This window comes from Neopelma chrysocephalum, unplaced genomic scaffold, assembly GCF_003984885.1.
Source record: "Neopelma chrysocephalum unplaced genomic scaffold, ASM398488v2 Primary Assembly neopelma1_24, whole genome shotgun sequence".
Classification (NCBI taxonomy): Eukaryota; Metazoa; Chordata; class Aves; order Passeriformes; family Pipridae; genus Neopelma; species Neopelma chrysocephalum.
Window position 1 is genome coordinate 39542725 of NW_020897693.1, and position 23885 is coordinate 39566609.

Genomic DNA, 23885 nt, shown 5'->3' on the forward strand with positions numbered 1-23885 from the left:
TAATAGTAAATTATTTATTTTCAATTTATTTCTGTTTAAATATTGCTAAGATCTCTCTAGCAGGATACTATTAATTGGGCATTAATTAATCTCTGTGTCAATGTAGACTCTAAAGGGTCAGTTACCAGAAGAATTTTGTATATTTTGGCTATAATTGTATAACTCAGAACAAACTTTTGAGAATACTAAAATTAGATTTATATTTTTAAAAGCTGTAATAATAAGTTATGAAATATTTATTGTTTTAAATAAATTAATTGCTAGTGCAGTTGTACTCCTGCTATAAAGATCCAGGATTTTGTAGTCTGCAAGAATTCAGCAACTTAACATCAATTTAACATCAAACAATGTCCTCTTCCAGAATGGACAGACAATTCCATTATGTAGTACACTATGTTGGCACTCACAGAACACTACAAATGAAAAATCAAATTATTTCACAGGAAGAAAACCAACTTTAACAGAGCTACATAAATAACTGACCATAGTTTTTTATTTTATTTCTTAGCTGAAGGGGACCACTAAGACAGTTTGATTTCTTGCATTGATGACAGCCACAGCATAGCATTCTGCATCAAGCTTTGGTTTTGGAAAAAGATTGAGTTGGGTACTGTTTGATGACTATTAGTCTAGTAGAAGATACGTCAGGCACTTTGTACAGCAAGTGGAGAAAAGGTGGTGTATTTTATGGTTAAACTTGAAGTTATAACATGCATTGCACAAAATCAGCCCAAATTTCATTGTTTGATTAAAGAGAGTACAGCCATTTCCTGGCATTCATGTTACTGCAGAATGAGCTTAACAGGTTCTGAGGAGAAGCTGGCAAGTTATATTGTCTCGCTCTAGGTGAGGAACTATAAGAAGCCTTAGGAACTGGATAAAGCTTGTTCGCTAGTATCTTTTAGGATTGGTTTTAACCTTCTTCCTCCAGGGACAAGCCCAAGTTGTACCAGTTCGTACACAACAGGCACCACCTGCCTCCCCTGTGCCTCGTGAGCATCTACCACAGACTTGATTCTGTAAGCGGGATGACCAATTACAGCTGGAAGTAACTCTGAAAACACAGACCACTGCTTTACTTGTGAAGCATAAACTTTGGGCAAAAAAAAGCAATCTCAAAAAAAGTCTAGGAAAAGCCAAACATTTCTGGCACAATCATCAGCACTGCAGTGCAGAACATAATTCCCCAAAAATGCAAAAGCCACTTTCCTGGGTGCCTTGTCCACAGTAATAAATTGCACTTGTTGACAATGACAGCAGACCAGGGTCTATTTTAGCCTTGTACACATGGCTGGGCAGATGGGCTCTCAGCTGGCTGTCGTCTTAATCTGGCCTGCAGCATGAGTGCTCTGGCTCACTGAAAGGCAGGTAAGATAAAGTGAGGATTTTTGCATCCCAGTATCAGAGCCTGTCTTGTTGAAAAGATGTGGCCACAGGGCTGAGTCAGTACAGTGCAGGGATGGGTTTTTCCTCAATCACAAGTGATCACAGCCCTTCTCCCATTCACAAGGAAACTCCCTATTTCTTACCCCAGAGAGCTGAAGGGCAGGATGCCCCTAGGAAACTATTGTTTCTGTTGTATGAAGAATTCTGATACAAAGGACTGGCTAGAAAACTAAAGACTTTGGTTAGATGTATGCAAGTATAAAGCCTCCTTGCTCCTCCTCCCCACTCTTGGGGCCCTCCATTCCGAGTTCTCCGTTCTTGGTCAGTAATGAAATTAAGGGGGTTTCTTTCCTACCTATTAATACACTGTGACTTGCACATCATAAAAAAACATCGCTCAGCAAACTTTGGCTTGTTGTCAACAGGAGTCTGATTAAAGATTAATAAGAATTTCACATTTAAATTCTATAAATGAAAAAACAAACAAAACACCACAGTGAACTCATTGACATACTCATTTCCTGTTGTATGAGTAACACAAAGCCAAATAAAAACACTTCCTTGACCATATTTCCTGTTGATGAGCTGTATGAACATCAATTACATTTTTTTCTGGGTAGATGAAACTTAAAAGAGGAAATAAATTCATTAAAGCAGACCTTTCACAAAGGAAGTATCTGTCTGCCTGAACTGTAACTATGAACATTTATTGGATCCATAGTGAAGTTTCTGGTAAAGAACCAGAAAATCGCATACCCCAGTATGCAGTAGCTGGAGCAGTCAGCACAGTCTGCAGAATTGGTTTCTCATTGTACAGCCATTCTCATCAGATAGTGGGGAAAAAACATTCTAGATAAATGTTATCTGTAGAAGATCAGTTTATCTACAAATCAAAAGTAAATCCAGGCTGCCCTGCACTTAAGACTTTCTCCCTTCTGTTCACGTTTAAGGTGGTGCTTAAACTATAAGTTGTTTAAGGAGCTTGATGTGCAAGCCTGACTCTCATCACATAAGATCAATCAACAGTGCAAGCTTTGGATTTTTTTCTGAGGGTTTTTGGTTTGTTGGTTGTGAGGTTTTTTATTTCATCACTTTTTACTTGGTGATATACTCAGTTCTTGGCACAAGCAGTAGCAGAACAAGGCAGTCACGACACCACTACCAATCTGAATCCTTCAGAAGTAACAAACTCAGGAGCAGTTGGCAGCTGTGATCTGCAACATAAAGACCTGTTTCTGCCCATATTCATGTGGGCAATGAGCATATGTATCATAACATCAATGTTTTCTTCAAATGGACAAAAGCTGCTAATATTACTTTGCTCTGTAGCAAAACAGCCTCTTATCTTTAAAGGTACGGTTTTGTCATCACTGTTCTTTTTAAAAGGTATGATTCTGTTTATATACAAAGCAAAGTGGGGCTTTTGGTTATTTGAAGTAAAGATTAATGGGATCAAAGAAAAAGATGCTTAGATGTCTTAGGGCTGACCAGAAAACAAAAACCTTCAAGCAAACCCCAAGCTATCATTTAATCCCTGATGCAGCCCATGTGTAAGGCTCCTACACAGTTTTCATTTAGGCTTAGCTGCAGAATGACTTCGGAGTCCTGTTTCTCTGCATTTCTGTACACTTTTACATCATTATAGCTATGCATCAGTAGTTGTAAGAATGATGCAGCTCAATTGACAATGTTTCATAATTCAAGTACAAATGGCTCCATCAGACAGTGGGGAAAAAAGGGCTACTTTTTTTCTCAGCAATGATTCGTGCAAGGATTATGAGCAAGACAAATGGAACATCAGCATAAATAAAAATTAAGCCCAGGAGTTCATTTATAGCTCCTAATGCAGGCTGTTCCACTGCAGCAAAGGCACAGCTTCTAACCAAGATATCCCAGTAATGCCCTTCAGTGCACAGCTACTGTTCCTGTGTGCCCAAGCACTAGGGAAAGGCAGCAGCCCTAGGCCATAGCCTGAGGGAAGGCTATTTTCCATAGCCTCATGGAAAATGAGTGTTAAAGAGATTATAGGGAAAAGGGACTGGGAAAAGGGAAATTGTTACTTATTCCATCTTTTAAAAAATGGTGAGACCTATTATTGGGTAGAACACAAGTGCAGAGTAGAGACTGGTTAACATTGGTCTGCAAACATGTTTTAGAGCTCCCTTAGTTTTTCTACCTGTGTATCATAGCATTTGTGTTTGAGTATTTGAGACTTAAAAATCTGTGAAAAGGAAAAACCTACAATATTGGAACTTAGGCTGTACTTCAGAGAACTATGGAAAACTCCAGCATCCCACTTTAGTTTTTGACCACTCAAGGCAGGAGCATACACTGCTAAGCAAGTGCAGGGCACTGCAGGTGCATGATGTCTCTAGAGAAATCAACCTTTTCTTTCTGGCACTTTCCAGGCACAGATTACAATGAACAGAACAGCAACCAGTGATTTTAAAAAAAATCATTTCTCACTCTCCAAAGCCACCAGACCAGATACTCACGAGCAGTCCAATCTTCCTGTTTTCTTTATTAATAGTGAAATCTGCTTCATTCAGGAACAACCACCTTCAGTTTCTATTCCAGATAGCCAAGTGAGTGATATACAAACAGGTGAGCAGAAAATTGATCTGCTGCACCAGCCATTGCCCCAGCATGGGTCACAGCCAGTAAAGAGATCCAGTTTCAACACCTGTAGCAGGTTGTGGGCCAGCGGAAGCTGAGCGTGTCACAGGGGTAAAGCATCACTGGGAAGGGAAAAGAATCAGCAGTTATCACTGGCATGACAAGTCATCAGCTGAGCCATAGAGCACCCATACATCATCTCCATTTCAGCCATGTTAAAGAAAGCCCAGGAGGACTCCAGGATGTCAGTCAGTTGATGAATAGCAACAAGAAGTGTTAATTCAAGTGAAGAGAACCAAAATTAAGATGAAGTGTCTGCTGTGCATGGGACCATCTCTGTCGAAAGCCTCCAGAGCAGTTGGGCTCCTAATGGGACCAATCATTTAGCTCACCACCTAGCTAATTCCAGCAGACAGCAAAGGGCAGGAGCTGTGCCTGACACCCAGGTGACAACACACAAAACATCACTTTCATTCTTTTAAAACGTGACACTGGCCTGTAAAAGATGACTCTCAACCCAGCACCACGTTTTGGGCTGGAGGAATGCCCGAGATGCCAAAAACCCATCCCCACAGGGCACAGGCACAGGCTGCTGCTGCTGTGCCCTTGCTGCTCTTGTTCCCAGGCTTCAGCACACACAGTCTCCCCTGCAATCCTTCCATCCCTACCACATCGGGAGAATGAAATTATACCTTGAGAAGGGCAAGGAAAGGCTACATAAATGGAGTAGGGAGGCCTATGAAACTCGAGAAACTCGAACACAGCCTCAGCCTGGCAGGCCACAAAGCTATGCTGTCCCATTCTCAGAGGACAGACAGCGTGATCTGTAGCACGAGGTGCAGAGCTCTCTGCAGTTATCCCAAGAATTCAGCAAGCCCGTAGGACTCCCCTTACAGTATCTGCATGAGGACTGCAGCATACCTTACATCTCTTAGCAGCCAGAGCCAGAGTCCAGATGAGTAACAGAACTATGAGATGACCCCAGCTCTTGCCAGTATCTGTTTCTCTCACTCATAAGCATGCTCACATGCCAAAAAAGTGAAGCAACATATCAAAGGCCATCAGCTCTCCTGTCAGCCTGAGAATTCCTTGTAAGAACTAAGAGGTGTAGCCTTTCCAACCAGAAATTCAGCTCAGAGGCATTTGGCACCCTGCTTTTTCCCAGCGTTTGACACAAGTGAGACCAGAGATGACACAGATAGCATAGGTTTAAAAATTGAGGCAGAACAATTTCTAAGATTATAGTTTCAACTTAAATTGCTTTTCCTAATTTTGGGAAAGAAGTAAACATTTGGCAAACAATGGAATTTAAAGTGATGGAGATCTACACCTTCTGGTCTTCAGGAGACAAATTTTTCAAATACAGAGTGAGCACTTGCTCACTCTGGAGGCTCAGAGACAGTCACTTCAGAACCATTGAATTTATTTCTGTACTGCTATGATACGGGAAATTCAACCCTGATAAACCTGCTAAAATAGTGTCTTCCACATTACTGAACTAAAAACAAACTATCTTCTGATTGCATCAAGTCTTTTGCTAAAGATTTTGTCAATGGAAAGACATTTGCAGCATCAATCAGTTGCAAAGAGCACAGCATGCAGACAGAAGAAATCAGATCTACATACACACACACAAAGTATGTAGTTCCTTCAATCACTGATTATCAGTATTAGTCAGGCTTGACAGAGCCTTTCTTCATTGTTACTTAACACCAGTGAAAATTATTCATTCACCTCTGGGTATGATAATTCAGAGACTGTTCTTGGAAGGATTTGATGTTCTTCTTATGTAAGGCACATGATTGTCATTTTAGAAATGGCTAATAATAACTACCTGAAACTCATCTGCAAGCCCTCCAAGTATTTTCTGGTTGTTTTGTTTATTACAGCCGATATTTTAAATCCATAAAATAAGCAGGGCAGAAAACAATCTGGTATGTTGGGAATGGCAGACATTTGGTTTAAATTTATGTGTCCATGTGAAAGACTGTCATACAGATCAGTTTGGGAGATGTGACTGATCAGAAAAGGGGCAGCATTTTTGTAAGCTCTGCCCCTTCTAGCTCCCACATCTATGTTGTGCTGTTTTACAAGTGGAGAGCCCAAGAACACACATGTGCCCCAAAGTCCATGCTTTAGAAAAGCTCCCAAAGAATGCCATGAGGTCAAATGTTGCAACGTCTTCAACCCTGTGCAACTCTTAATGGTAAAGAAGTTTTGTGACAAAATAGTCCCAAGCTCATCTGTATTCCACTTACACTTGGTTTTAATTAATTAGGCTAATTTAAATTGTAATAACAACAGCACTAGAATTTAAGTATCAGAACCACCACTTCCCTAAGCATTGTGTTCCACTGGAGCCACAGAATTGCCATCCCTCAAACACAAGATCTGGTGGCAGAAGGTTCAACTTGAAAGAGCCAGACTGAGCCAATGGGACATATAGTGATACGAGATAACCTCCTTAGTTCAGAACTCGTGAGCACCCACCTGTCCCCCAGTCCTCACTCAGCTCCAGTTCTCCTGCACCACCATTCTCCCATCAGTACCTGTGTTAGTGACATTCCCATCATACTCACAAATTGTGATCCTCCACAAGCAGTTCTCAGGCTGCAAGAAGCAAACTGACAATGTTTCTGTGGCACTGAGCAGCTTGTCTTCATACAGAGTCCAGCATCCAGGGGATGCTCATAAAAATGGTGGAGAGGGACATTTATATGCTGTCATTGACCCCTCAGGGAAAAGGAGTGGGTGTAAGGAAATCTCCCATCATATCCTAAACAGAGCAATGTGTACATGCAAAACTTCCCGCTAGGTACTAGGTAGGCATTGCTGAGTTTCATGTAACCTTCATGTATCCACGGTCATTCACGATTTAAACAGCCCTAACAGCTGAGCAGGAGCTACTTTAGGGGCTAGTCAAGGCCCCAGGCTAGAAACCTCTCTCATCAGCTCCCCTAAGTTTCTTGTGTACCATATCCAGGAGCTCTTGCCTAAGAAAGCTGCTGGCTGGCTGTGCCAAATCCAGGGATCAAGTCGCTTCCCTGTCAGCCAGCTCTGGCCAACAGGAGGCTCTAATGGGGATTTTACAGTGTCTACAGCTACAGTTTAAAACAATTTGGATTTAGAGGAAATTTAGATTTCTGAAGGGACCTTTGCCTCAGGTCTAAAACCAATATAAATAATAAGTGATCAGAACTGCTGGGTGTTTTTATCAGGAGCCTAGGAACCCAGGAAGTCCCATTTCCCTCTTCTCATTTTGAAACTATGTAAAATAAGAGAGCTTTGCTCACACTGTCACACAACACATTCCCCAGGACTTGGGAACTGATCAGACAAGTACAGAGACAGCTGGTATGTTACTGTCTTACCTTCAGCTAATTAATGCCATCAAATTTAGTGCACCTAGAAAACAAAATTTTAGTTAAAAGCAAGCCTGATTATTTCAAATATAGTTAGGTGGACAATGCACTAGGCATTTAGCAAAGACAAAGAAATGCAACTGTCCAATGGAAAACTGTAATGTCCAGTATTCAATTCATGTATCATGGCGTTATAAAGTCTCAGGCTGCACCAGGTGTGTAGAGCAAGCCTTTGTACCACCTACCTTTTTAACTAAATGCCAATTATAAAATGAAGAAAAACTTCAGTGCTAGTTGTTGGTAGCAGGTCCAATAATAGTAAGCATACCATCAACTGTTTCCTCTCACATCCTTTTGGATGTGATTAAACTTTTTAATCCCTCCTACACTTAAAGGTTACAGGGAAATTGAAAGCTCAGTACCAAAAATGGCTTTAGAAGATGCAGAACATTGTGAACAATAATGACAGGGCAGCAGGCACAAGACTTTCCTGCCACAAAGAAGACAGCTCTAGTATTTGACAGCCTAAATTTTATATCCAGGACTTGCAGCACTTTAGAAGAGGGATCACACCTTTGTGTACTGAAGACAAAGTCCCAGCTTAGGACTACACATGAACACTAAGTTCTCAGATTTTTCTTTTTATAATGGAACAATAAAAACTCACAGCTGTTTCAAATATTTATTTCCATGGCAAAAATAGACTATAATATATTCATTTCACATATATTACATTCAGTAATACAAGCTTTTTTGTCTATGCAACACAATTTATACATTGTTTTACAAACCAATTTCAGTTTTACAAGAATTAAAGCTGGTTTGATTATACATTTTTACAATATTGGTGACAAGACAGCAAAAATAGACATAAACCACTAGCTTGGTACTAGAAAATAATACTTCATGTTTGCTACTGTTTAAACAACGTCCCATTTAAATCCTTGCATACTGCCTCAAATGAAAATCGAAGAAAATGGAGCCAGATCCCATGTTCCTCTGACATTAAGAATTCAATCCTACAAAAGTGCTGATGGGACTTCAAACACCCATTTGCTTTAACTGAATGGAGAGATTTCAGCAGTGTGCAGGAGCATACATGCTTATCGATTTGCCAAATAAAGCCTCTAAAATTTCCATCCAAGTCCTCTCAGATCAGCCATAAAGAGGACAGACGTTGGGTATTTCAAAGCAATTTAAGCAAGTATCTTTGTAAAGAGCATACACACCTTGTCTGTCAGAATTATCCAGGATTAGCAAGGTGACATACTGGAGGATTTTTCAGGGGTTATCCCCATCAAGTTTCCTACCATTTGCAATGTCTTTAAAGTATTGAAGTCTCTTAATTTTACCTAAATATTTCCAAATGGAAAAACAGCATTTAAATTCCCTTTATAAAAGTTAGGCACCTTCTGAAACTGTACTCATAAAACTAATAATTTGGTAGTTCTGATTGCTGCATATCTGAACCAAAAGAATGTTACAATATCTACAGACTTGCTCTCTGACTTGCCACAGGCTGGATCTGTTGTAAACTCTATTAATCCGATTCTTTAAATTTGATTTCTATCTTCATCCTCTAAGTAGAGCTGAAGAATAGACTTCTACAAAGCAAATACCCTGGAAGTTATTCCTCACCACTGAACACAGCATCATGTGGAAAACAGCAAAGAATAGAACCAAAGGCTATTTAGCAAAAGGTTTTTGAACTGCTCATTGAAGTTAACAAATCCTTTTTTTTTCAGCCCAGTTAGACCTTAAAGTAACATATATGATTCCAACAGAATGCACCAAGTTAGCTGGTCCCCAGCAAGATCTTATTAAGAAATGTTATTCTTTAACTTGTTTTTACAGACATGTTTGCTACAGCAGTTAATTAAGATTTTTTCCCTTACCTTAGCACAGTATTACGTTATTTTAATGTCCCTGCACTGCAAATGCTGGACTGCAACAGAACTTCTAAGCACATGTTAATTCCGTATTTCAAGAGTCTCTCTGTCAGCCCAGCCTTAACTTGGTGCAACTCACACCAACTGTAAACACCTGGCTTCGTTCATAACATATTCAGACTTTCAAATCATCTCACCTGCATCCATTAGAAGTCATCACTGCCAAATTACAAAAAATGCCTATTCCCCCTGCATTTTGCATCTGTAAAACCAGAGAATGTGGTTTGAAAAATCTGACCTTTAATAATTAAACAGAAATTGAGCTGACAGATTTTATTCAATACAATTGGAAAGAAAGATACATAAAAATAACAGAGCCTCTGAAAAAATATTTGGATTTTTAAAAATCACATTTTAAAAAGCCAGTAAAAATAACACCTATGACTACATATTCACTTACCCTACCATGCCATGAAAAACATACCATATGACTCAAACCCTTCTAGCAGCTCTACTGTGGATACAAAACATTCCAAATCCTCCTCCAAATGCCTTCTGCCACTCCTCAAATCCCCACTGTCTATGTCCAAAACTTTGAATTCTCTTGTCCAAAACAAGAGAATTTCTTCTGAATTCTCAGCTGCTTTTCCTTTGAATGCTGTACCTTCTTGTATCCACATTCCTGCTGCATTCTTTTGGTTAATTCTTGTAATCTGTATTTAAATTTAAAGCAGACATGTGAGTATTCATGCCTTAAGGGCTCAAGCTTTTGTTGGCAATAAGCCCATTTTAATTCCCACAGAAGAACTGCAGGAATTTTGCATCTTGCAGGACTAGACTCTGGCTTTGCATGACTTTGCAGTATTAAAAAAAAAAAAACCAACTAAATTGTAAAGCACTGAGTTCTTAGCAACTGAAGCACTGATTATTTTAAATTAATAATTTGAACTAGCTATTGAAATATAATAATGGGTTCACTATTTTTAAGTCCAGGGATTTAGTAATGCTACTGATATTAAAACTGAGGTCTCCTTACGCAGCTAGCTTGTATGATAAACAACCCTGCAGCTCCCAAGTTTGGTCCGGAGGCCATTGAAATCTATGAGCCACTCAACTTTAACAGCTGCTCCAACAGAAAATATGTAGCAGCAGCCTCAGGTAGTCTTACTTATTAAAATTAAAGGAGCTATTTTGGAGAAAATTGCTCCAAGTGTTGTCCACTTCAAACAGATACACACAGGATTATATGAGAAACCAGAAAAAAAATTTCTCAAAATGTCAAGAATCTTTTCCATTTTAGTACAAATTTATTTTACTTTTATTTGTTATTACTTTATTTTACTTTTTTCCCCTAAATGTTGATGATAACTTAGAGCAGCTCTTCATCCACAGAAATACAGGGACCCTGCCTTGCTCACCTGCTTTGATTTAAACGTATTTCTACATATAAACCATAGCACCCTGCACTTGTAGTGTTTATTGTTCACTTGCGCAAAAGATATTGCACTGAGTGCAATACTAAGGCATAAAACTTTTCCTGCTCTTCCCAGGGTACAGCAGAGGAGGAGAGCACTGCTGTGCAGGCTGCAGAGGCTGTGCAAAACCCCCCTGTGTGGCACAAGTCTTCTCCCTCACCCAACAGGGCCAGGAGGGAGCTGCAGCCTACAGATAATCCAGCTAAGTCAGTGACATCTTTGCAATGGACAGGGCTCTGACATAGCTTCTTAGAGAAGAGTTTCTAGCTCAAAACTACAAAGATTCACTGGCCAAAAATCTCCAATCAGAGCAACCAAGAAAGAAATGAAATGTGCAGAAGTCCTTGCTATAATTTGCGAGTTCTTCTTCTGACTCTTTGTAGAATTTGATCCTAAAAAGCATCTTCCACCTACCCAACAAAAGACAGTCAAATTTGTCTCTTGACAGTATATAGCACCTTTATTTGTCCCTGAGAGCTCTGACATCCCTAGAGATCAGCATCATTTTTGCCATTTACTGCAAGAATGTCTTCATACAACTTTTCTTACTAAACAAAATGCGTTCAAATCTTGCATAATAATCTGGTTTCATCCCCATAAAAACAGAAACACATTTGGCAAAATGGACAGGCTTATAGTGAAATTTTAAGCTTTTGACAAATAAATCCACCTCTGACTCACTGTGACTAGATTTGGACAGTGAATGTTCTTCTAACATCCAAGACTTCATGAAGCACCCAGCACAACTACAAGTAAAAATGCATCCCTTTCCAAGGCTTAGAACAAAGTGCTAAAAACTGAATTGTCTTTTATAACTTAACTGAAAATCTAAACAATGGTTTTAAAAATCATGTTGTTACAGAGGATTGTGAAGTTTAATTTCATTTGGTATCTTTAGAAGAGAAACTGCTTGTTTTCAATGCTCACTCAGAGCCATATGCTTACATACAAACACAATCCTGCAATCTTCAGTAGAAAAGTTCACATGAAGTCAAGTCTATTAAGGCACAAACAGACTGCTGATGGACAGAACTGCAAGCTGAAGGGGAGGAGGTAGCAGTGTTATGCTTAAAAATAAAAATTACAACTGTGACTATCAGATTGGAAAGCAACTGCCTCTAAAAGTGAACACAAATTCTTTCAGCGAAACAGAAACAGAAAAATAAGCCAGAAGACACACGTTTCCTCACCCACGTCAGATAATCCCATAAGTATTGGATTAAATTGTTTAACTGCTCCTTCTAATGCCTAGCAGCTGATGTTCTGCCCCAGTAACTGCTGATCAGCTAAAAGCTGTTGCTTGATGTTCTAGTTGTCCATCATGTCATTAAAACTGCATTTTTGAGGTTATGAAGATCACAGTCCAAAATTTAGACATGGAACAGGTACAAACTACATTTTAGAGCCTGCCCTTCCATTCAAAAAGATTTCTGCAGATAGAAGTGAACTGTGGCAAAAATTAAACGTTTGTAAAACACAGCATGATACAAATAGCTAAGAATGTTTGTTTCTTTCAATACTTCTTTCAACACAGAAATGTCAGATTCATTTGTTTGCAAGATTTATATGTAAAGAATCAGTCTTCAGTACTGGTTTCCTCTGGACTTCCAGTTTTACATTTGGCAATTAATAATTCCTAGGAAATTTTCCCTAGTCTGAAATATTCAATCTAACTTATACTGAGAGTACAAAAATTCAGACTGCCTCCAAGCAGACCTGAAAGCACCAGATCAATACACTGTGCCTTAAAGTAAAAGATTTTGTACAGAATGATATATTAGCACAATATCATTTGGACTGTGTGTTTTCTTTGTGGAAGTAGCTTATTGTAGAGGAAATTAAGGCAATCTATCTTTCATTCTTAATTAATGTTTTGGGACACAATTATTATTTTGAAAGGGTTTTAATAGTTTCCAAACCCTTGTTAGAGCTCAGAAAAATAATATAATTTCAGCACTGATCAAAATTACTTTTAGTTTCATTTCATTTCACTAAGCAGGTATCAAGGGAAATGGACACAAACATTCCAGCAGACTGATCTACTATAGGGTTTTTTGAAATTAAACCAGATATCTAAAAGCTATAGCTCACTTTTGAATAGGTTTTCAACTCAGCATCTCAAAACACAGAAAGGCAGCTAAAACCACACTGTCCCCATCTGAAAACCACAGACAGAGGATTATTTAGGGATACTGTCATTAGATCAGCCCCCATGGGACAAAATAGAAACTACCAAAGGTATGACATCTTCAGGTCCATGCCACAACCATTGACTCAGCCACCTACACAGCTACTAAAATACCCACATCTCCAATGTTACCTTTAACAGCTCTTGCATTCTACAAGTGTTCTCAAATACTCTTCATTGCAATGCTGCACAGCATTAGCAAAATCTGTTCTAGTACTGACAAAATAATCCGGAGGATTCTACAGAAACTTCCCATGCTTTAACGGCTTTCTTGGCTGGGAACACTAACATTTTTAATAGTCATCTTTGCACTGTGTAAACCAGCAATCACAGCTGCCACACCTCCTCCGTTATGCTTCATATGACCATCTCTGCTTCACCACTGTGCACCTTCTTACTCCCATTTTGGTTCTCTCATTTAATCAACTTAAAAGGCTCTTCCTAAAATATCAGGTTAGTAATGGTATATTACCATATGAAACAATGCATGATTATATTATCTATATTTAACTACATAAATAACAGAGAAAAAAAAAGTGCTTAAAACAGTTGCATCCACTTTGATTTCAGCCAGTAAAATCAAACTGTCCTCTAAACATATGAATAATACTGAATATGTACTTTCTCTCATCCATGTGTTTCCAATAACCTCATAGATACTTAAAATATTTTTCCCCTGCTTGTTTCAGGTCAAACTGCCTCCATTCAAATGGAAGTTATCAACAGTTGCCACTATCTTTCATTTGTCAATTCTATTACATGGCATTACAACTAATTACCAATAGCTTCCCCTAGGACTTTCTGCATGATTTTTGAAAAGTTTGTTCAAACATTGTCAGTCCTCTCCTCTGAAAATATTGTTCTGTTTAAAAAGTTTTGTGTTGTGGTGTTTTGGGTTTTTTAATTTAAAAATTATGAATATAAAAATAACTGTCATTAAAGCAACAGCTTGAAATATCTAAGAGCTGCTAATTTTTCTAAGTAAACCAGAGGAAACCAAAAGTTCATTTTTAAAAATATAGATGTATTGTTCTAAATATAAAATTGAAAGCAGAATGAAATTGCATAAGACCTTGACATTCCCAAGGAGCGGGTTTCTCACCCCACGTGCACCTACAGATTTTAGCTTTCACACAGTCAAAAATTATGTTTCAAAACATAATGTTAGTAAAATTGTGCTGTGTACTTCCATTCCATGATACTTATTTTGCCCAGAGTAACACCACTCTAGAGAACATGTAAGTACTACAGACCAGTACAAGTGAAATTCTTCCTTAATATGACTGCAGCTGAACATAAGAAGAATTTACTGCAGCGAAGATCCTACTTTGTAGGGACTGTTACACTGACTTACGTTTAACAGGCACACAGCAGCCCTAAAAGGTAACTGTGTGATTCATCATATAAAGAAAACACCAGGTCTATCTGGACAACTGTGATTTCCTTTCTGTAAACTCTTGCAGTGCCCCTTAGGAAGTGGCAGGGATTAGATAAGTCTAGAACTTTTGAGAAACTGAATGAGAACTCCATAGACAAAAGTGTACTGCGAAAGAGTCTGCACCATCATCATTCTCTGCTGCCTCAACATGTCCAGCACTCGTGGGATGTCCAGCATCTGAAAGAAGAGAACAAACCATTACAAGTGACTAGTGAGCAAGGAAACTGGGTTGCACTTTCTCAGCTGGAGGTTCAGAGCAGTACCTAAGTGATCTAAGGACAGCAGTTCTAATTTCATCTCTCACAATTTGCTGCCCATGTCTGCAGTATAGATTGCACTACACCATTGACCATCTGTGAAATATGCATAATGGTAAAGATACCTATCTCATGGGATATTGGTCTTTACAAATATAATGGCTGCAAAAGTCTGTCACAGTGTTAAGACAGGGATGCACAATGAAACAGTAAGTTTGTTGAGTCTCAGGTGGCATATTATATTATTAAGGAACGCTTTGCAGCTGTTCACTTCTGGCTAAAAGTTGATAGGACTTTATTTTATACTATTAAACTAGCACTTTGTCCTCTGCTGAGACTGATACTGCAGGTACACTACACTTCAGAACAAAATAATTAATAGCAAGCACAGAGGTTGCCTACAAAGCATGTTCTTGAATATTATCCATTCTAATTAAGGCAAGAAGTGGTAAAGTCAGGATGAAATCCTGAAATATGCTCAGTAGCCTAGGGCATACCTTGTTCCACTCAGTGACTCGACATCTTACAGAGTCAAGAATCCAAATGAGCATTCCAGTACCTGGTGTGTATGTGGACAACTCTAGAAGATTATTAACTTCTGTTGAATTTCCAAGAGCTCTTTCAAGCATAGTTGTAAGGGCTCTTCCAAAGACTGCTCAGATGAACAGCCATAAAATATTTTAGGCAGGTTATTTTCTGTTCTACTACCTAACATTATTTAGAGCATGAGAAAGAAAAAGAGATCACCTCATTGTGTTCCAAGCAAGCGATCATGATCTCTGACAGTATGACCACCCCTGTTCGCCCCACACCTGCACTGCAGTGCACCAGTACAGGGGGATTAGAGCTTTTAGGATCCGCAGTGCTGTTCGTGTGGCGCCGCACAGACTGTATCTCTTCCAAGTATGCTATTAAGTTCAACAAGATGAGAATAATTCATTTAGGAGATGAAGCCCCGTAAGCCATGCTATTATGCTGTATGACCATCAGAAAAGTAGTAATTTAACAAGTGACATCCCACAGAAAAATAGATTATATAAATCACAAGTCATACCCCAACCAAAGCAATATAGATCTACAAAGGTCATCTAACTTTTGTAAGGATTTCCACGTCTTCTTCCCCTATTCCCCCCTAAAGGTGGCTCACGGCCATCTTGCTACTGCTGCAACATACTCAGTGACGCAATTATGTTTTAATCTATATGAACTTTTAGTAAATTATTGGCTTTAGACATAAACAGTCCCTTTAATAAACTGTCAGGTATATTCCTGCAAAAAGTATAATTCAGTATATCTTGCTTGTGTGAAGAAACCTTTTACAGCAGAATGCTTGACATACTTATCAAAAGCTAATTCGTATATAGCAGCCACTTTAGAAGGTATTAAAAAAACCAACACAAACCACACACCAAAACAAAGCTATTAAATATAACTCACATAAAAATCCCTTTAAATCTTCTGGACAGCCATGCTCTGGCCAGTCAGTGTACTGCAAATGCCAAACCGTTCTCTCCTGTCCTGTGAGAAGATGTTTAATCTTCAAACCTGTAGTTGCATAGCAGCCTGAGTCAGTACGGAATCGCGTGGTAATCTTAAATCTTCCATAGGTTACAGTGTTGTGTCGTGAACCAAGACGTGGCCAGTATCTGAAGCTTTTTTCTCGCCCACTTTCCTTAAAAGTAAAACATTTGCTTAACAAAAAACACAAGAACATTCATACAACTAATTCTACTGTAGTAACAACTGTATCTCTCCTCTATTAAATACTGCTAGTGTTATTGTTTCTTACTGAGTAAACCAGCCTTCCAGCAGAAGGAGTTTGCAAATTCATCTTTCTACCAAAGAAAGGAAGACAGAATAGCAAAGGAGTCACTAGAAATTTGTCTTTGATTGGTCTTGTTAGAGCAAAGATCCCCTTACCTTAAAAGATTATTAAAAAAAACATTGTGGAATATTTGGGAGAAACCAGACTCAATTTATACTCACCTCCTCTGCCGTCACCATAGCTATGATGGCAATCCCTTGTTCCCAGATCATCTGCCAGAAGTCCTGACATGTGTTCTGCAAAGGGCCCTGCGTAGCAATGTAATCCCACTCTATGCCCCCAACAGAGATCTGTAAAAAGAAACACGTATTAGTAATTATGCAAAACCCTTTCCCCAATTCTGAAGATGCACAAAATGAAATAAGACAACGACACTGCAGAAGTAGGAGCCCCTTGTGAGTTATATCTGCCCCAATTTTTAGCTATGTCTTGTCACATTAGATGCAGAAGAGACAGAATTGTATAGGCACATGACTAAATAAATGTACTTTACATCATAAGCATAATGTAAAACTGAGAAAATAAAATTGTATTTTTCTTTTGTGAATTTAAGGTATTGTAGCAAATTCAGGTTTAGAGAAGCTTGCATACCCTGGTGCTGTAAATGCTATTACAAGTAATAAAAATTCAAAAATTTCTGTTTCCTCAAAAAATATTATCTTGCTTGAGAAGGGTCAGAAGATTCACTCAACATTTGTGAATGAAGCACAGAAACAATGGTACAAACAGATTGATTAAAAAAAGACAGCAACACATGTACAACTGCTGTTTTGATGATCTTATCTCTTTTCAGAGAAAGCATGAAGCCAAGTGTGGTTGCACTTTAAGCAGGTAAATGTATTGAAAAATGAATGAGCTGCCTTGAAGGTCCTTGAGGTCACCCTGCAAATTCTTCAATTTTTTAAACAGTTTAAAGAATTAAGGATGGGAAAGGGGACAACTGAAGATTTTGAAAAAGCATATTTCCCCCTGGCTCCATCAATTCCTCTAATCACCCAAAGAAGCTTAAGATGGGAGCTAGCTTACACCCTGAGAGTACAGAAAAAGAAGAAAAAATTATTATCTCTGCAGTTCAAAAACACCATAACCATTCCAGAGGATCCAAGTTTGTTTTAAAGCTTTTTGCCTTTTTAACTCTGGGAAGAATACACATGCCTTCTGTTAGCACCAATCTCCAGAGAGATGAGACAGAGATAGAAAGGAGACAGTAGATCAATACAGAAGTGAAATACAAAAGATCCCTCCAATAATTAACCCTCCTAAGTAATGAGGAAAACAGGTTCCTCTTTTCCCCAAAGAAACTTCTGGAGAAGAAGTGGAAGAGAGAGATGGAGAGATTCTCACTCATCTTACCAAACCAAAATTGATAGCCAAATTCATTTTTAGATACCACATGAACCGCAAAATATTTCTCCAACAGTATTCCTCTCACCTTGATATGAGATGCATTGATGTAACCCGTGTTATTTTCTTTGGTTGGGACTAGCTCTACTCTGGTATCATCATAAGGAAGGACGTCCTGGAACCGGTTTCTTTCAGCATTTTCAGGAAGCCGAGCTATTGAGCACTCACCATCCATAAGCCTTTTTTTCTGAATGCGCTCATATTCAGTGAACACCATCCCCTGCTCTAACCGTTGTTCCAGAATTTTACACTGAAAGACAGAACATGGATAATGATACAAAGTCATTCTAAGGTGAGTCAGTTTTAACAGAGAATTCATGAAGGATAAAATGTATGTATTTTTGTCTCCTACATACTTCTTCAATGCTTTTCCAGCTATTAATGTTTTCACAAATATACCAGAATAAATTAGAAGCAACCCTAACCAGCAGGAATTTTGTTCAAGTGAAAACTAATAAGCCTGTTATACTTCATTAGGTCACAAAGATCTATGTGAGTACTGCTTGTGAAGGAAGAATTATTTCATAGTTTCTATAAAGACAGCCCAGTTGGGGGGGGGGGAAAACTGGCCAACCAGATAGCTATGCTATACTGCATACTGCCTCAAATACCTTTGAACAAGGAATACTTATTAACCCACCTGCTCAATTTAGCATGTTAGATGCCATCATTTGAAAGGTCTCCTTTAACCTTGTAATAAAACAAACAAACAAAAAACAAAAATAATAAACAAACCATCCAAACTTTATTGTTTGGATGGAGAAAAACTAAACTTTTCATACAGCAGCAAACCCGCCTTAGAATCTCTTGCTCCAGCTGAGTTATAAACTCAGAATTTTTTCTAATAGTATAATTCAATCTGTTTTATTTAATAAGCTGCTCCCCTTCCCACCCCTCCCTTTATTCTTTTGAAACCAAGTTCTTTCTAAATCATAAGACACTTCTGGAATTTCAGCATCTCTTTGCCAACAATAATTAGAGGAATAATATGTGAGATTTCAGCCAGAAAATTTCATCTATGTCACATGCCCCCAGATTCTCACAGCAACTGCTCTGTGGTATCAGGTCATAAAAGTATCTTGTATCAAGTAAGTATGCCAAATGTTGCAGAGGAAGGTGTAAAACCTCAATCATATGCAATTTGCACACCAATACATCAACTGTATGAACTCCTTTATTACCTTTAGGCTAAATTCCCTTATTTAAACTGATAATAACATGAAGCTGACCAATGAAACAGGCACTGAATCAATACTAAATTCATCTTCCAAAATATCTGCACTCTGGACTTCATGTCACGTGTCTACTTCGCATTGCCTCTTCTCAACTGTTTTAGGCACTAGTCCCATTTCATGGTATCTATTCTGCCTCTACATGACTGCCTGAAGAGAAAGTGTAGTGACATGTCTCTTTCATAACTTGACTTCATGGCTGCTTCTTTACCTCAACACTTTTGGGCAGAGCTAGCTGAATAATAATATGGCTGAATTTAGTAAAGATCAATCTAGAAAGAAATGATGGCTGTAAGTAAGAGGGAATAACCAACACAGGTAGTAAATGTAGAACTGTATCTCAATAAGACAACATTAATTTTTGTCCCTTAGCATCTTTAAGCAAAATATATGTAGTTCAAAAGAACATAAACTGTGTTGAAATGGAACAGTCAGATGTCCCTCCTATGGATCTCACTCCAAGCCTTCAAACTCTAAATGATTTGCAATGAATTTTCTTGGCCTGTTTCTTAAAACTGTAGCTGGTGAGAGCATGACTATTCCTTCAGGCTCTAATCCCTGACCAGTGACAGAGAACAAACTCAGCTAGAGGGAATCTGCAGCTGAGGATCCCCAGCCATGCTCAGAACTGGATTCTAAACAGACCACTGGTCACAGAAGGGACAATAATCACCATAGACCTTGGTGTATCTAGTTTCTCCCTGGTCAGATGTGTGATGACAGCTGGGTTCCACATTGCCCATCAAAGGCTGAATATTGACTGTATTTCACTTTCCTGCACTTGTTTAATGATACATGAGACAGGCTGAAGCATATTTACTGAGGTTTTTTTATCCTGACACAAGCAGATGGAGTCTTGTATTTCTCAAAGATCCTCAAATTCTAGAACGTGATGTCCTCTCATTGATCTGAGACCTTTTACTTATTTAAAATTTCTGCAAATAGAACAAGTTCCATCTATCTTTTATGGGATTCATCTGAGGAAAACAGATAAATACAATCTGTGCAAACTGTACTCTGGGGATGCAATTTAGCTGTGAAACTTATTCTAAACTCTGTATGAATTACTAAAAATTACAACTAAGTTCAATCTCACACTTAAGTTTTGGTCTGGAAAACTCAAAATTAAGAAATAAAATAAAAAGGGTTGCATAAAAATATATCAGTAAGTACTAATAATTTCTTCCTAAATGTTCAAAGGGTAAACTATAACTGAATCACTGTCTTAAAAATCTGAGCTACACCCAATACTTCTAGCAATAATTTGTCAATCAGAAATCTCATTTTTCATTGTTTTATTCTCAGCATTTGATTTGATTCTGAAGCATTTAAAGTCAACAAAAAGCACCATTCATATGCACTTCATTTTGAAAAATTACTATTGTAAATCAAGCACTAAAAAACTTCAACATACCCTTTCATCATTTGTTGCTCTTGTTGATTCTTCCTTCCCCTCATCTGGCAGAGGCATTCTAGTCAATGCCAGTCCATTTAGGGCAGCTAGCTTTAGAGGCCCCATTTTTTTTGCATCATTTTTATTCTTTTTCATACCCTGCAAAAGAAAATATAAACTTGTAAATATTCTTAAATTCCTGATGAAGTTACAAACAGAAAACAGCTGAGTTCAACTAAGCAAAGGATACATCTTTGACCCCTTCTGCAAACATATCTGACCTTTTTTTTTTGATAAGCACTGCAGTGAGAGATTAGGGTGGTGGGACTACATTACTCCAAGGACACAACACAAGTCTGTCTTCATTCCAGACAGGCTAATGAAACTGCATGAGAATGACAAATATTGTTCCTACAAAGCTCACAACTGAGGGTGTGAGGTGACAACTCTGGATAATTAACATTCTTGGACAGAACTGAAATCACTTCCCAACCCCAAAAATGCATAAAAATTATTCTTTACTAAACTATCCAGTTTGCAGGCACTTTTCTTCCCCACAAGAAGGCATAAAAATGAGCATATACATAGCAGATATTTGGATATAGTTAAATGCTTTATTACATTTGCAACAAACTGTACATACAAAACATGAACACAGAACAGCAGACAGATTTGAGTTCTGGGCCAGGCCATGAATCTAAATTATGGAAGTAACCATTCATTATTTGAGAAAAATATCCAAGGGGGATTTCTATGAAAGAATAAATTAAAATTTCTTTTAAAAAGTGTAAGAGAAAACTTCATCATTCCTGCAATTGCAAAGTACATTAAAAACAGGAGTGCATATGCTGCTTGAATGATAATCAATGCTTTCAAAAGTTAAATGCTGGTAAGAAATAGGAAGACAAAGCTAAGAGGATGAGACCACATTTAAAAGTGAAAACAAACACAACAGTAAAAGTTCATTGAAAAGCAAAACATGCAAACATTGGTAGGGGCCAGCTTTGTAACTAGGATATTCGTCTCAGTTATGAATATAAAAAGGTAATATTCTGTATTACACAGTGGCACTCTTAAATGTTACTGCACTAGAAACTATGTTACTGAACACTTCCAATGAAAAAGTTCTAATATCAATTTAATTTCAAAGGTTGACTGGAACGTTTACATAACTGTCTGAAGGAAAAGCAGGGTATGATTTTGATAGACCCATTACTGTCTGAAAATGTATCTTTTGGAGAACATACTAAGTGACTATCTAAATGTGAACACAGGGAGAAAGGTATCACTTCTTTTTCCTATATCCACATAAAAACTCAGGAGGAAGGAGGTGTAGAAAAGCATACATAATTATAAAATGAATTGAAGCTGATTAAGGTTCATTTCATCGTGTTCAGCTCCATGTATAGCATGTCTGACAGACAAAACATTGTGACAGCAGTAACTATTTCAATGCATAGCTTTTGCATATATTAGTTTTTGCAGCATCAGCTGTAAGTTACCACAGCAGTAGGTTATACCTAGTAGTTCCACTGCAGTCCAATTTGTGCAGAAAACAATCTGACACTAAATCAGACATGCAAAATTAACAGCAATCAATTTTAAAAGCCAAAATAATAATAAAAATGATCTTCCTCTATTAGTACCTGAAATCTGCCACAGACTACATAAAACTGGACAAAAGTTGAAAACAAAATGGGTGGTAACGCGTACCAGTGAAATTGTACAGTCCACAGAGACCTTGACACTTCTGTGATGTGGGAATTACAGGAAAGGTGAAACTTGTAGGTTTTTACTATTCATGGCTTCATAAGATTGGAGTAGGAGAAAGAGGCATGGCAAGCAAGAAATATCTTTAGTGGGATAAAACATCTTGAAGAGAAGGCAAAAGGGAAAGGATTTGAAAAGGGAAAGGCATGGAGTAAAGAAGAGAATGCAAGGAATGAATTTATTGTTTAATGTGTCAGGTCCCCTCTTAGGTCAGAAGAAGAAAGCTAATTTTTTAAAAAGTAAACATTCAGTTACATATGACTTTTCCATGAGAGGAAGATTAGAAAGCTGGTAGTTGAATGGAAAGAGTTGCTTCTGTTCTAGATAAGGACAGATAGGACAGAATTAGGACCTAGAGCTGACTTTAGAATAGCTCATTCTAAAGTTTCTGGCCAGGTTAGGTGTATCAGAGAGATGGAGGTTGCACAGCTGGATTTGTGTGGGAGGACTATACAAACAGAACTCAGACATGGCAGAGAAGGGGATAAAAGACAGCTAAGCAAAGTTAATCAGGGAAACAGAAAAATAAAGGTCAAGCTTAAGGTAGCTGTCAATTCACATGTTTTAAAAGCATCTCAGATTGATTAAAAGAACCCCAAACCTCCAAAAAAAACCCAAACAACTTCTGCTACATCCAACCCAAAACAAGATGAATGGTATCCACTTACACCTAGCGGGGGAAGGCCTTCCACAATATTCTTCTTCCCAGACAAAAGATCGGACACAGGTCTCTTCTTTACTGAATCTTTCCTTACTCTGTATCTCCCTGATGTTGTAAGATCAGATTCTGACATGGATGGAGTAAGCAGTCCTTCCCCTCTTCTCTGGACCTGGCTTTCTACTAGTAAATGAACAGGGCTCATATCTTTCATTCTCTTCTCTGCCTCTGTAATATGTAATTTAGGCTCAAGAATATGCAAAGGGCCAGCAGATGAAGCAACAGAGCTATAAGGGTAGTTCAGTACTGAATCATGAGAATAACCTCCCATAACAGATGAAAGTTGGGTTTGATCTTCGGGCAGAGGAGAAAGACTTGTATTAGCCTTGTTTTCTTCTTCAAATTCTTCTTCTTCCTCACTACTGTGAATCAGCATAGTGGCATCTGAAAGGGTTTTCTTATGATCACAGTTCACACATTCTTCTTGCTCACCTTCTTTTTGCTTTGCTCTCTCCATCAGAATGTTGGGCTGTGACCCTTCTGAGATAACTCTTGGAAGAGCCACATCTGCTGCAGAAGCTGACATGGTCCTCTCTTTAATCCTTATTCCTTCAAAGCTGGGAGCCAAGCCTGCTATTTCAATACTGTTCCTTTTCTGCAGCTGCGCATGGCGTGCCGATGTCAGAGGCTCACTGACTTCCTGAAGAGAATGTGCCACAGGCAGGCTGTCTTCCTGAAATGTCTGGACAGAATGGTGCACTCGCCTTGTGATAAGATCTGGATTGCTGCTGCTGATGTAGATATGCCGGGAAAGGTCTGGAGTACTGTTTGCAGGCCTTGGGTACGGGTATGGAGGAGGTGGTCGATAGACTTGAGTCTTCATTATATTTGGTGCTGGATAATCCTGAGCCTGGAGCTGCACATTTGTCAACTCAGGCACACTGACTGCCCCAACAACTGGGCGCTTTTCAGCAGGATATGGGTAGGGGGAT

General features: G+C 38.5%; 1 protein-coding gene across 1 annotated transcript in view; it reads right to left on the bottom strand.

Annotated features, from left to right (window-relative positions):
* Window positions 1–10996: 10996 nt before the first annotated feature.
* Window positions 10997–23885, bottom strand: part of PTPN21 (protein tyrosine phosphatase, non-receptor type 21) — a 41854-nt gene continuing 28965 nt past the window's right edge. Inside the window, 7 exon segments of the mRNA XM_027673194.1 lie at window positions 10997–14531; window positions 15359–15519; window positions 16049–16283; window positions 16598–16726; window positions 17869–18090; window positions 20487–20624; window positions 22904–23885. The exon segment at window positions 22904–23885 is cut by the window's right edge and continues 4 nt beyond it. Of these exon segments, the coding sequence (XP_027528995.1) occupies window positions 14403–14531; window positions 15359–15519; window positions 16049–16283; window positions 16598–16726; window positions 17869–18090; window positions 20487–20624; window positions 22904–23885 (1996 nt within the window). The 3' untranslated portion in view covers window positions 10997–14402.